Below are 15,795 nucleotides of genomic sequence, written 5' to 3'. Positions count from 1 at the left end.
CAGGTACGAAATTTAAAGGGATATTACACTTTTATTGTTTGACTTTAAGCATTATTAAAATCACTGCTCCTGAAAAAACGTCAGTTTTTAAAACTTTTTTTTGCATTGATACATGTCCCCTGGGGCAGGACCCGGGTCCCCAAACACTTTTTATGACAATAACTTGCATATAAGCCTTTAAAATTAGCACTTTTGATTTCTCCCATAGACTTTTAAAGGGTGTTCCGCGGCATTCGAATTTGCCGCGAACACCCCAAATTGTTCGGTGTTCGGCGAACTTGCGAACAGCTAATGTTCGAGTCGAACATGAGTTCGACTCGAACTCGAAGCTCATCCCTAGTCAATACCCTGGTAAGATTTTTTTAAGTACTGGTGTATGGGACTGAGTTATTAGAAGGGATTCATACACCGTGATAGTTGGAGATAAATGATCACATAAGATACAAAGATATATATTTAGAGATGTATTTCTTTATTTGGGCTTTTTGCTACATTTTCACAGTTGATATTTTGTCTCATTGTTCATGGTTTGATTTTATACAGAGAGGATTGCACTTGAGTTTTCTGCTTGTACATCTGATGTACTAAAACTTTTGACATGGTCATATACTGATCAGCAGTGTCTCCAGCCATGTACAGCGTCAGTTTTCCAAATCAATGCTTCACTGCGGTTTAGAAGCCAACAGCACAAGGTTTTGTAGCCAAACTTCAACCTCAGTTTCAGTGGAGGACGTCCCCATGATCCGAAGGAACCTAAAAGAAGATTCATGTACAGTATAGTCTGAGAACATTCCAAAACATTGAATAGTTCAAAAACTCCACTCAAAACATTTTTTTAGGTGGCTTTCAGTGGGGTTAAAGGCTTAGTCAAACCTTTTGGACCATGGTTATATTAAATTCATATTTAGGGTGTAACACATAAGTGTGCACAGCATATTTCATTAGGGTGTGCATCCCAAAGCTTCAAGACACGTGGGTGTGTCATTTTATATATATAACACACACATACACATACATACATTGGTCAGCATAAATGAGTTCACCCCTTTAAAAAAATAGGATTTTAATCAAAATCTCAGTGAACACAAGAACAATTTCCAAAATTAAAAAAAAAACTGAGTTTGATAGAACATTTATTTTAGCTCATTACATGAAAGTACGGTTAATAATATAACTTAGATTACAAAATCTTCAGTTTTACTCAAATTAGTTGATGCAAACATGAATACACCTTACAACAAAAATGACTCCATCTAATACAGTGTTGCCAATCGCCCGTTAATTTACAGGCAGCCTGTAAATTTTAGCCCATTTTCGGGCTGCCCGTTAAAGCCCGTTACAGGCAGCGGTGCCCATAAAAATGATGGCCGCAGGCCGACCATGCAACTGTGCATGCACCGTTCCGAAGCCCTCCGAGCTTGAGAAAGCTTGTACACGCTTGGATGGGCGGCGCATGTGCAGTAACGTAATGGTGCCGCCTGGCGCCATTTTTAAATGGAAGCCTGTAGCACAGCAGTATTCATTTTCGGCGTAGCGGTGACACTGCCTCATGAGTCGCTACTAGCCACCACAGTACTTCAGCTGAGGAGGAGGAGCTGAGCTGAGGGGGAAAGGAAAGGACAGGATAGTGAAAGTGAGAGAGAGAGAGAGAGAGAGAGAGAGAGAGAGAGAGAGAGAGAGAGAGAGAGAGAGAGAGAGAGAGAGAGAGAGAGAGAGAGAGAGAGAGAGAGAGAGAGAGAGAGAGAGAGAATGAGAATGATACAAAGATGGCAGAGGACTTGAGGAGGACTGTCTGGGGGTGAAGCTATGAAGGGGGCAGAGGAGGACACTGATGTGCCTTTCCCTGTGGAGAGGTGAAAGGGGCATAGGAGGAGGACACTGTCACAGCCTTTGAACTGGAGGGGCACAGTAGGATACTGAAGGGGGACAGAGGAGGAACCTACCATGTCCGCAGCCTCTGTCCTCCACCTCCTGTACCATGTCCGCAGCCTCTATCACTTTTGAGCGATAAGTAAAGATCTTCTTGTAGCCTTCACCTTTCTTGTGTAAAGAAATTATTTTCTTTCTCTGGCCTTGTGACATTTCTCTTCCATGTGGTTCCATTGCTGACAGCATGAAATGGGAGGGGTCTTCTTTGTTAAGTAATGCCCTTTTATATTCAACTGTCTGCTAGACATCTGTTTAATGAATAATTGAATTCACCTGTAGCTGAATTCTTGTTAATTTGGACTTTGTTGTCTAAAATATAGCTTTGCTCCTAAGACTTTCATTAGGTGTATTCATTTTTGCAACATGGTCTTGAATAAATCGGTTAGGGAAAATACTTTTTTGTGTGTACAAATTAACAAATCTTGGTTTCAATCAATGGCCGACATTTGTGGGAGTCTTTTGTTGTATAGTCAAACAAGATATTTGGGGGGCACACCCTAAAAGATGCATTAAAGATGGTGCAGCCATAAGACCATACAACAGAACAAAATATTACAGTGCACACATGAAAAAAAGACATTTATTTCCAGCAAACACATAGACATTTTCAAAAAACATTATAAAAAAATATGGGGATTTGGTCACACAATATTGCTATATGGTGCTTAAGCCCACTTACTGCGACAAAGTACCCCATGGTTAGTGGGTCCTACGCTATCCATAGACTGGGAGATCCTGCTTCTCTGAACCATGGGAGCCATACACTCCTGTATATGGGAGAACTAAAGGTCTCAACCTATGACACAGGTGGACACTAATGAGAGGCACTGATGAGGGAGTGGGGTGCTCCTGCCCAAAAGGATTTGGTCAGAATCCATACAATAGACAAACGAGATATTTGGGGGGCACACCCTAAAAGATGCATTAAAGAGACCTTTAGTTCTCCCATATAGAGGAGTGTATGGCTCCCATGGTTCAGAGAGGCAGGATCTCCCAGTCTATGGATAGTGTAGGACCCACTAATCATGGGGTACTTTGTCCCAGTAAGTGGGCTTAAGCACCATATAGCAATATGGTGTGACCAAATCCCCATGTTTTTTGATAATGTTTTTTGAAAATGTCTAGGTGTTTTAAATAGCCTTGCAGGGGGTAAATGTCTTTTTTGCATGTGTGTGCTTTAATATTTTCTTCTTTTGTTGTATAGTGTCCCATAGAAAATGTTGCTTCTGAAAGGAAGGTAAAGGTTTTCTGACAAATTTGTTGGGGTGTACTCATTTATGCTGAGCACTGTATATATATACACACATATACATATACACACACACACACTCTTATAATAATGATTGCCGAATATTTTTTATTTGCTAGTAATGCTAATGTATCGCCACTGGCGATCCTGACATGACTCTCTTAATAGCTCTCTCCCCACTGACACACTTGGCCATAGAATAAAAGCAGTTTACACTTTTGTCAAGCTACCACTCTATAATAATACATAGGAATTAGGCCACAATAAATTTGGTGATAAATTAATTAAATGTATTATGGTAAAATGCAATTAAACAAAGCATAAATCAATGAACAAATGATTATATGCACATCTAGATTTAAAAAGGCTATAGAAAAGTTAAATTGATCTATACCTGGTTCAATTAGAGTCTCTGTAATGGCATCAACTCAGAAGAATAACAGGATCCATGTACAACCTCAACAGCAGGTGTGAATATGTGTTCCTAATGTATGGGGTATACCTTAAAAAGGTAGCTGAAAGTACCTGGTGCCTAATAGTTAATGTTGGCTGGCTTTCGGTGGGGCACTTTCCCTTTAGGAATCTTAGTGATGTACAGTATATAGATGAGCAGTTGTGTAAAATCAGTCTCTATGGTGTTGACTATGCATGTGGCAAGAGTTTGATATGTGTAGTTCATCTCACCACTCCTGGCAGGCAACTAATCCGGTCCTAATGGCTCTGGAATTCTCATGCCTCACAATCTATTCCTGACTGGTTCACCCAGGCAGTAGGCCCACATGGCAACAGGTCCCTTTGGGTTCCAGTGCAGGCGAACAGCACTAAGTGACTTAGTCCCATGGTCCCTGCTCCTGATATGGCACAGATACCCAGCGTTGGGTCTGCACTGCTCCAAGTCCTCACAAACACAAAAGGTCCACAGCAGCTCAGACTCTCAAACTTCTGCTGTGTATGGATGCAGACAGCCCAGGTAGCAGTTCGTCACTCACTGGCACCAACCTTAGGCTCCATTCACACTTTGTGATTTGGAATCGTGGGCAGAATTGCCACACATGGCAATAACAGCACAACAACAAAATGGTTGCCACTATCACACGGCAAACTGCTCCTTTAAGAATCCAGTGAAGCTTGTCACCTGAAAAAGGAGCAGGAGCTTTTTTTCAGCCAACAAATGTACATAGGGCAGCCAATTGAAGTGAATAGGCTGCCCTATGTGACACATAGAATTGCATCAAAATTGTGTAATGGGAACTCTCATTCTGGCTATGTGATAATGGGGCCTTGGACTGCCTCTAATATCTCATGGAATCCCTGCAAAAAGTTCTGTCTTCCTTCCTCCTTGTGACCATTGCATTCTGTAGCTCCATTAATTTTCATTGCACTCCTGCCCCCTGGACGACATTTCCCCTAATCCTTTGTGGTACTTCATCTAGGAGGGAGGGGGAGGGAGGGGGAGAGAGGAGTGCTGTGCTCTGCTGCTGGGAGAGAGATGGGAAGAGGGGACAGACATGCATGCTGCCCTCTGTGTCTTCTATATGCTCGGTAGGAGCAGGAGAGAGCAGGCACCAGAGCTCAGCCTTCTCTCCAACAACACAGCCATGGGAAGGAGGGGTGGGTGGACACACAACTCACCCCGTCACTATCAAAAACAGCTGCCCTGTAAAGCAGCGGCTCCAGCGACAGGGGGGTGGAAGGAATCTGCAAAATTGATGGGGCGAATGGCACCCGGCTCGGCTACACTAATCCTCACAGGGTGATTAAGGTGTGCCCAGGCACATCCGGCACACCCTGTGTGCAAGCCTATGGTGTAACATGAATCATTGATTCATACTTCATCCCTAAAACCCACATCACCATCTTCCTGTAAAGTCCTGTTTTTTTAATAATTTAGGGGACTTTGTGTGGCTGTCAGGGCCGCTGATAAGTCCATACAGCTGTCCCTCTTGAACAAGGCCCCATCAGTTTAAAAGGGGGGTCCAGGCACCTGCAGAGTAGGAGAACAGGCTGTACTGCCCTATTGCTGACACTGATCCTCTTGAGGCTCCCCCTGTAGTGTTCCCGGCTTCTCTTCTCCCTCCGGCTGCATTGCAGGGGAATCGGTTCTAGTAATTGCGCCTCCCCCCTCCACCGCTCTGATCACCCCGACCTCCCTGTTGTCCGGGACCCTTTTAAGCCCCCCATGTCACCTGCTGTCACCAGACCCCCCTGTGTGCCCTTTCCCACGCAGTGATTCCGGCTGCCCTTCTCCCGGAGTAATTTCAGGATGGAGAGTGAGGGGGGGTTTGGTAAGTATGCCTGTCAGGTAGGCTTTATGGGAGCCCCATGATTTCTAACAGCAGCCCCATGGCTGTTCCCCCACAGCTGCATCATCAAAGTCCAGAAAGGATGAATGGAAATTACTACTTCTGTCTACCACCAGGGCAGAGGGACATAGTAGAGCGTGTCAGCAGTAATTGCAATTCAATTGTACTCTTGCTGCACTTCCTCCATTTCCATAGCAGAAGGTCCATATCCCTGTACAGACCAGCCCTAAGTTTGTACAGAGGTATGAACCTTTTTTAAAAATAATACAGTAAATCCTTGGTTTGAGAGTAACTTGGTTTGAGAGCGTTTTGCAAGACAAGCAAAATTTTTAAATAAATTTTGACTTGATATACAAGCGATGTCTTGATATACAAGTAGTGTCATGTCACAACTGAGTATAAAAGAGAAGAGAGGTGTCTCTAAGGCTTACTGTACACGGAATGCTGAGACAACCTCCTCTGAACAAATTTTTTTTTCAGCTTCAAGCTGGCGTTTAAAAATGCCCATTTTGCAGCGTTTGCATGCTGTATTTTGCCTTGTTTGCGTCTTGGAGCGCTTATTTAAGATAACATCATAGGACCCTCCCAAAGCCCAAAAACAGTATTATTTAACTATTTCAACCATTCTATGAGACCAGAGTGAGTAGCAGCAGCTGAGAGAGCAGCAGTGTACTTGTATCTACCTTTTTTCGGTGCTTTTACTATGGATCCCATAATGAGCATATGTGAGGAAAAAAATGCAATTTTTTAAATATATTTAATTTTTAAATTGCAGTTGATTAGTATTTTTTTTAATAAGCTGTATATGTAATATGTAATTTCATTTTTTTATGTATTTATTTTGTCTTCTTTATGCAAAATTTAATTGAAATTTTTAAAATATATTTAATTTTTAAATTGCAGTTGATTAGTATATTTTTTGTTTATTTTTTATTATAAGCTGTATATGTAATTTCATTTTTTAAATTTATTTTGTCTTTTTTATGCAAATTGTAATTGCAATTTTTTAAATATTTTTAATTAACCCTAACGCTAACCCTAACCCTAACCAGAAACCCTAACTTGTTCTTCAAGGGGAAAACGCTAACCCTAACCATAACCCGTAACCCTAATGGGAAACCCTAACCCTAAACGGAAACCCTAACTTGTTTTTCAAGGGAAAAACCCTAACCATAACCCCCTAACCCTAACGGGAAACCCTAACAGGAAACCATAACCCTTACCATAACCCTAAACTTGTTCTTCAAGGGGAAAACACTAACCCTAACCCCTAACCCTAAATTTCATGCAACTGTGTTTGATCAAGTCAGGGGTGAAGCTCAATGGTGGGGTCATCTGGTTGAAATCTAACAACATATAGGTCAAATTCCAATTATACTTTGGCTAACAGCAATGCTAGTGGTGTATTGGATTGGATCATGCTCATTAGGGGTATTTAAATGGTCTATGAAGCATAGCAATCAATTACAAGTATTTAAAATATTTTTTTAGTGTTTTTTTCATCATTTTCTATCATTTTTAAGTTTTGTAATGTTAAAAAATAGGGCACCTCTGAAGACACTTATAAATTAAATCATGGCAAAACGCCGGTACCCCATTTAGCGTCCAAAACGTCGGAAACTTACGGCGTCTGAACTAATTTTTTTGCCTTCAAAGAAAAGCCTATAAACACAACTGCCTAAAAACCATTAAACGAACCTGTGTACCTATACACATAAGATAACATTGGATGAGTTCAGGGGCAGCTGAAAAAAGCAGCCAACTGCCTTTAAACGTCCGTTTACCAGCAGCAGTGTACATGAGGCCTAAGTGTAGCAATATGGTTACATTTAATGAAGGCACAACATTTAGCAACATATGGCTACACTAATGCCCCGTACACACAGTCGGATTTTCCGACTGAAAATGTTCGCTGGGAGCCTTTTGTCAGAAATTCCGACCGTGTGTAGGCTCCATCGGACAGTTTCCATTGGAATTTCCGTCGCACAAAATTTGAGATCTGGTTCTCAAATTTTCCGACAACAAAATCCATTTGCGTAAATTCCTATCGTGTGTACACAATTCCGACACACAAAGTGCCACGCATGCTCAGAATAAATTACAAGACGGAAGCGCTCGGTCTGGTAAAACTACCGTTCGTAATGGAGATAACACATTGGTCACGCTGCAATTTTTTAAAATAGTTTAATGCAGCGCATTTTCTTCTTTAGATAGCTAGAAGAATGAAGTTGTTTTGCTGCTCATTTTCACACAGAGTTCTCACAAACTGATTTCTTTATTATTTCTCGTGATCTCATAAATAATATTAATTTTGTTTTTCGTCACATCTTCATCATAATGTTTTTTTTTATTTTTATTTTTTTTTTTTATCAAGATCTGCATTTTTTTTCTAGTGCTCTCCATAATATTATTTCTCGTTTTGTGTGTCAGGTTACCATAACACCATTATTATCTTGTATTTTTTTACCTCAAGGAGGTTGGTTGGTGTCCCTTGTTAATTTGACGTATTTTTGAAATGTACCTGCCTACTCACAAACAAACTGTCCTTTTTGAACTAAAACACATAGCCAAGTTTTTGTGAAAAATAAATAGCCATTTATTCGGGGTCATAACAAAATAAAGAGGAAGGCAACGCTGGAGAAACTGCTGAAATTTGCGAAGCCTTTGTACCCCGGGCACACATCAATTATTTTACAGTCAAAATTGGTGGCCTGAGGAGTCCATATAATAGTGAGCACAATCCAGTCCAGGACTACAAGAGATCAGGAACAGCAGCAGATGACATATCTGTCCCCAGGCTGTGGTCATACAACAGCCCGCATCTTTTGCCAGACCAGACTGAACCCAGGCCATCACTCTCTTGTCTTCCTTAGACACTTCCTTGCAGGCTGTGGCTCTGGTGTTGAAGTTGTGGCAGGAGGTGGAGGAGGAGGACCTGGAGGAGGAGGACCATGGTTGAACTCACAAACGTGACTTTGGCTTGTGAGTTTGCCACTCAACCCCTTATTTAGGGCTTGTAACATAACTTTCTCACATAAGAGGCATTGGCCCTCCTCCATTTCCAGCATTTTGCAGGCTGTCATGTAGGCATAGTCCTCTTGAACACTGGGGGGGTTTCTGAGGGCCGCAGTAGCCTTCATAAATAGGCCAATTTCTGCCTCCTTCAGGTTACTGGCACTTTTTTGTGGAAGGCCGAGGGGAGGGACCTGGGATTCGGGCAGGCTACTGGGCCCGGACACCTCCTGGCTGCCACTCACCCCCGCCACCTCCTGGCTGCCACTTTCCACGGCCTCCTACTGCCTGAGACTTTCTTGTGTATGAAAAAGGGACATAGTTTTAGTTTTTGGTTCATCAATCACACACAATTTCAGCTCATGACTGTTGCAAATTGAATGTTAATAAATAGAAAAGACTATCATTCTGAGCCCAGCATTTTTCATTCTTGTCCCAATCATATGTGGCCACTACTGTCTATTGATATGTAAAACACTTTGTGAAATCAGAAATTAGTTATCAAAACTAACATATATTTAATAGACATGTGCACTGCCAAAAACTTTGTTCGTTTTCATTTTCGTTTCATTTGTTTATTTTTTTTTTAGTTTTTCGGGTCATTCGTTATGAATACAATTCATAAATTCGCACATTCGTAAATTCATACATTTGTAAATTCGTACATTTGTACCCTCGTAAATTCATACGTTCGTACATTCGCACATTTGTAAATTCATACATTCGTAAATTTGTACAGTACATTCGTAAATTCAAAATGTGAAAATCCAAAAACCCGAAAATTTCAAAATCTGAAATAGTAACTAACTATTAAATTATAGGTATTGTAATTTCCTTTCAAATTTGGCTGTTAGTGAACGTAACAAATACGAATTTATCCAAAGTTACGAATGCTGCATCTAAACAAATGGAATAGAATAAATTAATAATAAATAATAATAATAAAACTTTTTTATTGTTATTTATTATTATTAATTCATTACGTTCCATTCGTTTGGATGCGGCATTCGTTATTTCGGATAATTCTTAACTTCGGATAAATTTGTATTCATTACGTTCACTAACAGCCAAATTTGAAAGGAAATTACAATACCTATAATTTAATAGTAATAGTAATAGTTAAGTAATTATTAGTTAATTATTATTTTAGATTTCCGAATTTCCGAATTTACAAATTACGAATTCACTAATTTACGAATTTCTGAATGTATCAATTTCTGAATGTACGAATTTCCGAATGTATGAATGTACGAATTTATGAATGTACGAATGTACGCATTTACGAATGTACGAATTTTCGAAAATTCTGAAAAATTCATTAAACGGATTAACAAATTTGTCGAGATTCGTTAAAAAACGAATTCAGAACGAAACAAATTGCACATGTCTAATATTTAACATCATTAATTTTACAAACAGAAATATTTTGAAGAATGCTATACCTGACTCAAGCTAGGTTCCTCCACATGTTGCTGCCTGGAAGGCCCAGGTTGGTCATCGTAAGCTTTAGCTGCGGGGGGAAGGAAGCCTTGAAGGAAGACTGGAGAGTGCTGGCCTGGGTTCAGTCTGGGCTGCCAGAAAATGCAGTCTGTCATAGTACCACAGCCTGGGTACAAAAATGTCATCTGCTGCAACTCCTGATCTCAGAGAATCCTGGACCTTCTTGCGTTCCCTATTATAAGTGCTCCTCATGCCACCAATTAGGGCCTTCAAATAAGGGATGTCTGCCGTGGGGATAACCGGCTTCACAAATTCCAGTAATCGATCCAGCGCTGCCTTCGTCTTTGGTTTATTGTTATAAAACGGGTGGTTTACCTGCCACAGACAGGGCAGCTCCCTGTACATATCAATGAATATGGGGATAAAGTCCTCATCGTGAATAGATCCATTTTCTCTGCAAGACACAACACAAGACAAACCCTAATATCAGACAAAACTTTCCTAATCTTGACCCAATATAGGCCTCAATCTATAAGCAGTATAGGCCACTGATGCACCAACTTAAAATTGTACCTTCATTATAACGATCATCGCTTCCGTTACTTCGTCCTCCGCTCACAGATCGTACGTACGATGCACACGCGTTATGCTTTATATACACTGCGCATGTGTGAAACTCTGCCCTCCCTGACGTTCTTTGTAGTCTATTCCCCGTCCCTTCTCTTTCGGCGCAGTGGGAGAGCACATGGCGGAGAGGCAACAGGTGCATGTAGAGGAGAGCAGCAACGATGAAAGGCCGGAGCCCCAAACCTCATGATCCCGGAGGAGATTGAAGGCCTCAAATATGTCCTTTGTAGAGATGGTGGACATCTTGAAGAGGGCTGACTATGACGGGAAGCCTGGACCTTACCCAAACACAAATGTGAGAAAGGCCAAGATCATGCCTAAAGTTGTGAAGAGTCTGCACAGAAATTTTGGGGTATGGCGATCCAAGGATCAACTGAGGTAACGATGGTCAGACCTCAAATTGAGGGAGCAGGATCAGTACAGAAGAATCAAGAGAGTGCTGCAAAAAAGTAAGTATTTTGTCGTGTGTTCCTATTCTTTTTAACGTTCGTGTTGCCCCATGTGCTTTTCTGTACTGTTGTACATTTTAAAATGGCTACTTTTATGTTCCTGGGCACAGTAATCGGTCGTAGCAAAGATCGTTCATTTGCCCACTTTAAATAAGATGTTTTTGGTAGATACAGGTTAACTACATTTGTTCATGCCTATTTGTATTAAAATAAGTTTGTTGTCTAGATGGGGTTTTTTTAACTACAATGAAAGGTAAACTTGATTCAGTGTAAGGAGAGGACACTCAGCAGTTGTTTACACATCTGGATGCAGGAGCACTAGTGTAGGACACCAGAACAAACTCTTTAGGGTGTCCCACACAGATGCTCCAGTGGATACTATAGGGGTCTCTAGATGTGTGATACCTTAACAAAAAAGGGAAGTATTCCAGCTTTAGAAAGGAAATAAAATGTTCTTCAGCTTGGAACCCTGCCAAAACAGACAATTGCACGACACTTCCAAGCAATGTTTCATATTCCTATTTCTGCCCTCCAATATCTGTGTGCTAAGTATACCTATTTTTTATTCACATAGGGGAGAAAAGACTCGGGACATCTGAGGACACCAGGGACCCCCCCACCTCCTAAAGAAGGGGAAATCCCCACACCACAAGCAGAGGACGTGGAGTGAGATGTTTATGAAGTGGGCAAAATTGTCACCACAACGGGTGAGTGTCTGAGACCACAGCTTCAGGTGATAGATGGATGCCTGCATATTTATTATACATGGTGTGTTTTTTTCTTTTAGGTGATGTGGATGTTGTGGAAGAAGAATCTCATTTCACCAGTGAAAGTGCCCAGATCCTCATCGGGGAGAGAATGGGGTGCAATCGTGATTTAGAAAATATAAAGGAAAACATCAATGATGTTCAAAAAAAATGAAGAACATCATTGATGTTTTAGGCAGAATATAAAAAAACAACAAAATTGTACCGTTTTATTGTGTATTTTTGAATTTAAAAAAAAGTTGTAAAGTATTTGAAAAGCTATCTGCCATCAGGGGATATCAATGTATGCATTTTGTGGGTGCAACCCCTTCCTCCCAATTCAGTTAGGTGAGAGGAAGGGGTTGCCAACCCAAAACACATCCGTTGATCCTCCATGATGGGAGCTAGCACATGTTGACATTAGACATGGGATCAGGAGGGAAGTCCCCAGTTTAAATCCCAATTTGTGTGCATCTTCAAAATTTGGCTTTTACAGGGGTGACATCACCCCATCTGATGAAGGCAATATCAACACATTTTGGACATACTAATGTCTGATATTGCCTTCACTTTATCAAAGTTGAACTTTGTAACTTCCCGAGTTGTGTATGTTATACTTTGAAACATGCCTGTTTAACCAAAAAAAGGATCTTTATAATGTGAAAAAAATATATACATCAAAGACGTTGGTTTGTTCAAAAACCCTTTTCTAACGCACATGTGAACGTGCTTTGAGTAAAATGTTTTATACTCAACAATGTGTGGCTTCTTCTTTCAATTCTCAATAGCAATTTTTGTAGTAGGTTGGTGTTTACAGTGACAATGGGGGTAATTTACTAAAGACAAATCCGCTTTGCACTACAAGTGCAGTTTCATGTGCACTTTTAAGTGTTGGAGAGCAAAGTGGATTTGCCTTTAGTAAATAACTCCCACAGTGCTTTCTAATTTTCCACAATCACGCCATTTTCATGACTCCATAAAATTCATTCATGGTGCTGAAAATGATGAATATTTTTGTCAGTAATGCATTACATACATTAACAACAATGTGTGTAGCAGACACACAACATAATAATAGTTTGCTGAATAATAGATTATCACTTCATGTATCAAATAAAATACATTTGCACTATTGAAGAAAATGTCCAAAAAGAAAAGCCCATTGGAGAACCTAGGAGACAGCTAAAAGAAACCCAGGCAGTAAAGCAAAGGAAATCTTTCAGTTTAAGTTCAAAAATTGTTGAAAAAATGTTTCTTAAACTGTTTCTGGCATATCAATGGCCCCCCCACCCGCAAAGTACTCAACATACTTCTGTCTCACTTTGCAGGCGCTTTGGGGGGGGCAAGCCAGGACGGCCAGCTTTAAGCGCCGTCAGGGTTTCTTCTTGAGGTCTGGCCTCAGGCACAACTGAGGCCACATAGTTCATTGAATTTCTCCTTAAATAGTTGTGTAGAATGCAGCATGCAAGGATTATATGGTTAAGTTTATATTCCACCATGTTGATTGCCGTAAGGAATAGGCGGAACCGGCTGGCCATTATCCCGAAAATGTTCTCCACCACTCTTCTGGCTCTGGTCAGACGGTAGTTATAAACCCTCTGGTCCGGGGCGAGGGTCCTCATGGCTTCAAAACGGTCGGCTGGTCAGAATGAACTAACAGAAAGCACTGAAAAACAGAAAGACCGGAGCTGAAAATCAGAAACGAGCGGACAAGAACGCACTGAGAATCAAATACGTAATAGAAATACGAACCCACAAACGCAAACGGAAGAGCAGTAACGATCGGAAAAGCACGAGGCTGAAAAGCACGAATCGTCTGTCACCGAACTTCTACCAACACAAGATTAGTGGAAGGAGCCCAAAGGGTGGCGCACTTGGTATTGAAGTTCCTCTTTCTAGTGCCGTCGTACGTGTTGTATGTCACCGCATTCTTGACGTTCGGAATTTCCGACCAACTTTGTGTGACCGTGTGTATGCAAGACAAGTTTTAGCCAACATCCTTCGGAAAAAAAACATGGATTTTGTTGTCGGAATGTGCGATCATGTGTACGAGGCATTAGAGGCGCCTCTCTTCTCTTTTATACTCTATAGCTCCTGCTGGACTTTGCTTCTAATCTCCTTGTGGAGGATTCCATTTGTGGATGGACATTTTATGGTTACACAACCTGGTCACATTGCTATAATCATTTTATATGGACTATAAACTGGAGGACCTATGAATAAATGGTTGTGGAACAAATCGTTTAACTTTCCATTATTTCTTATGGGGAAATTTGCTTTGATATACAAGTGCTTTGGATTACAAGCATGTTTCTGGAATGAATTATGCTCGCAATCCAAGGTTTTACTGTATATAAAAAAAAAGCAACTGTTGTTGTAACAGCTTTAAAGGTGTTAGTTGGATTTGGGCTTTCATTTGAATTTTTTGCTTACTTAAGGACCATAGGTATGTGCAGTCAATTTCATTAGGGTTTGCACCCTAAAGCAAACACACATGCCTGTGTATATATTTATATACAGCACATACATTCACTGGCCACTGTTAGGTACACCTTGCTAGTATCGGGTTGTACCCCCTTTTGCCTTCATTCTTGGTGGCATAGATCCACAAGGTTTTGGAAACATTCCTCAGAGATTTTGTGCCATAGTGACATGATAGTATCATGCAGTTGCTGCAGATTTGTCGGCTGCACATCCATGATGCCAACCACCCGTTCCACCACATCCCAAATGCTCTATTGGATGAGATGTGGTGAGTGTGGAGGCCATTGGAGTACAGGGACCTCATTGTCCAGTGGTGAGATGATTGGAGCTTTGTGACATGGTGCATTATCCTGCTGGAAGGAGCCATCAGAAGATGGGGACACTGTAGTCATAAAGGGATGGACATGGTCATCAACAATACTCAGGTAGGCCGTGGTGTTTAAATGATGCTCAATTGGTACTAAGGGGCCCAATTCAAGTGAATGGTGGTACTCTGCAAGCACCCAACAATTGCTTGCAGTGTGGAGTTCAAGAGGTTAAAGTGGGTGGTGGGAAACAATGCCACCTCACTGCAACTCAAATGCTCTCTGAAGAGTGATCTAAACGTGAATTGCTCTTCAGAAGTCAAAGCACATATGAGTGAGTCCCCACATATTCCAGCATGACCATGGTGAAGGGCAGTTCAAACGAAACGTCATGCCTTTTACAATGCTAGACCACATCTAAATAACAGGTCACAAAGTTGTCTAACACAAAAAGGGTTAAGAGTTTTCTGCTCACCTCTGTAGATTTACAAGATGCCCTTGGGTGGGTAAACAGAGAAGAAACTGTCCAATGAAAGAGGAGATACATGGAGGGCAGGCAGAGCTAATATTTAGGGCAGCTGAATATCACTCCACTATGGGCTGCTAGTGAGGCTGAAGCCCCTGCGGGCAGGGGCTTACCTAGGGAATTTGGCACCTGGGGCGGATCCTATATCTGGCACCTCCCACGTTAAAATGTAAAAACACCCCACTGTGCCCCCTGCATACCTCTGCATCTTTCAATATCTCTTTGTCACTACTGTGTACACCCTCTCCACAGGTGCACCTCTGGACCCCTGTACATTACACAGCACCCTGCACCTCTGGACCCCTTTACATTACACAGCACCCTGCACCCCTTTACATTACACAGCACCCTGTACCCCTTTACATTATACAACACCCTGGACCCCTTTACATTACACAGCACCCTGCACCCATTTATATTACACAGCACCCTGCACCCCTTTACATTACACAGCACCCTAGACCTCAGGACCCCTTTACATTACACAGCACCCTGCACCTCTGGACCCCCTAACATTTCTGGACCCCCTGCTGGTTACACAGATGCCCCCCCCTTCAGTACAGACTCCTCATTCAGTACAGACCCCCCATTTAGTACAGACCCCCCATTCAGTACCTCAGATCAGTGTGGGTTATGCATAGCAGGTCCCCTCCCCCTGTATACACATAAACAGAGAGGAGGGGGCGGCTTTACTCTGCTCGGCTGTGTGAGACAGCCGGGACTGC

General features: G+C 41.6%; 1 protein-coding gene across 6 annotated transcripts in view; it reads right to left on the bottom strand.

The window, feature by feature from the left end:
• Nucleotides 1–451: 451 nt before the first annotated feature.
• LOC141148416 (putative methyltransferase DDB_G0268948) overlaps nucleotides 452–15,795 on the bottom strand; it is a 58,534-nt gene continuing 43,190 nt past the window's right edge. For 5 of the 6 annotated variants that reach the window (XM_073635906.1, XM_073635909.1, XM_073635908.1 and 2 more), the window contains exons 9-10: nucleotides 10,309–10,387; nucleotides 452–753 (exon numbers count right to left, since the gene is read on the bottom strand). In XM_073635906.1, coding sequence (XP_073492007.1) covers nucleotides 721–753; nucleotides 10,309–10,387 — 112 coding nt within the window. In that variant the 3' untranslated portion in view covers nucleotides 452–720. The remainder of the gene's footprint in view (nucleotides 754–10,308; nucleotides 10,388–15,795) is intronic. The other variant, XM_073635910.1, reaches the window with a different exon arrangement.

The sequence above is a fragment of the Aquarana catesbeiana genome, linkage group LG06, assembly GCF_042186555.1.
Source record: "Aquarana catesbeiana isolate 2022-GZ linkage group LG06, ASM4218655v1, whole genome shotgun sequence".
NCBI lineage: Eukaryota > Metazoa > Chordata > Amphibia > Anura > Ranidae > Aquarana > Aquarana catesbeiana.
The sequence above is the reverse complement of the archived record's forward strand: the minus strand, read 5'-3'. Positions and strand labels throughout refer to the sequence as shown.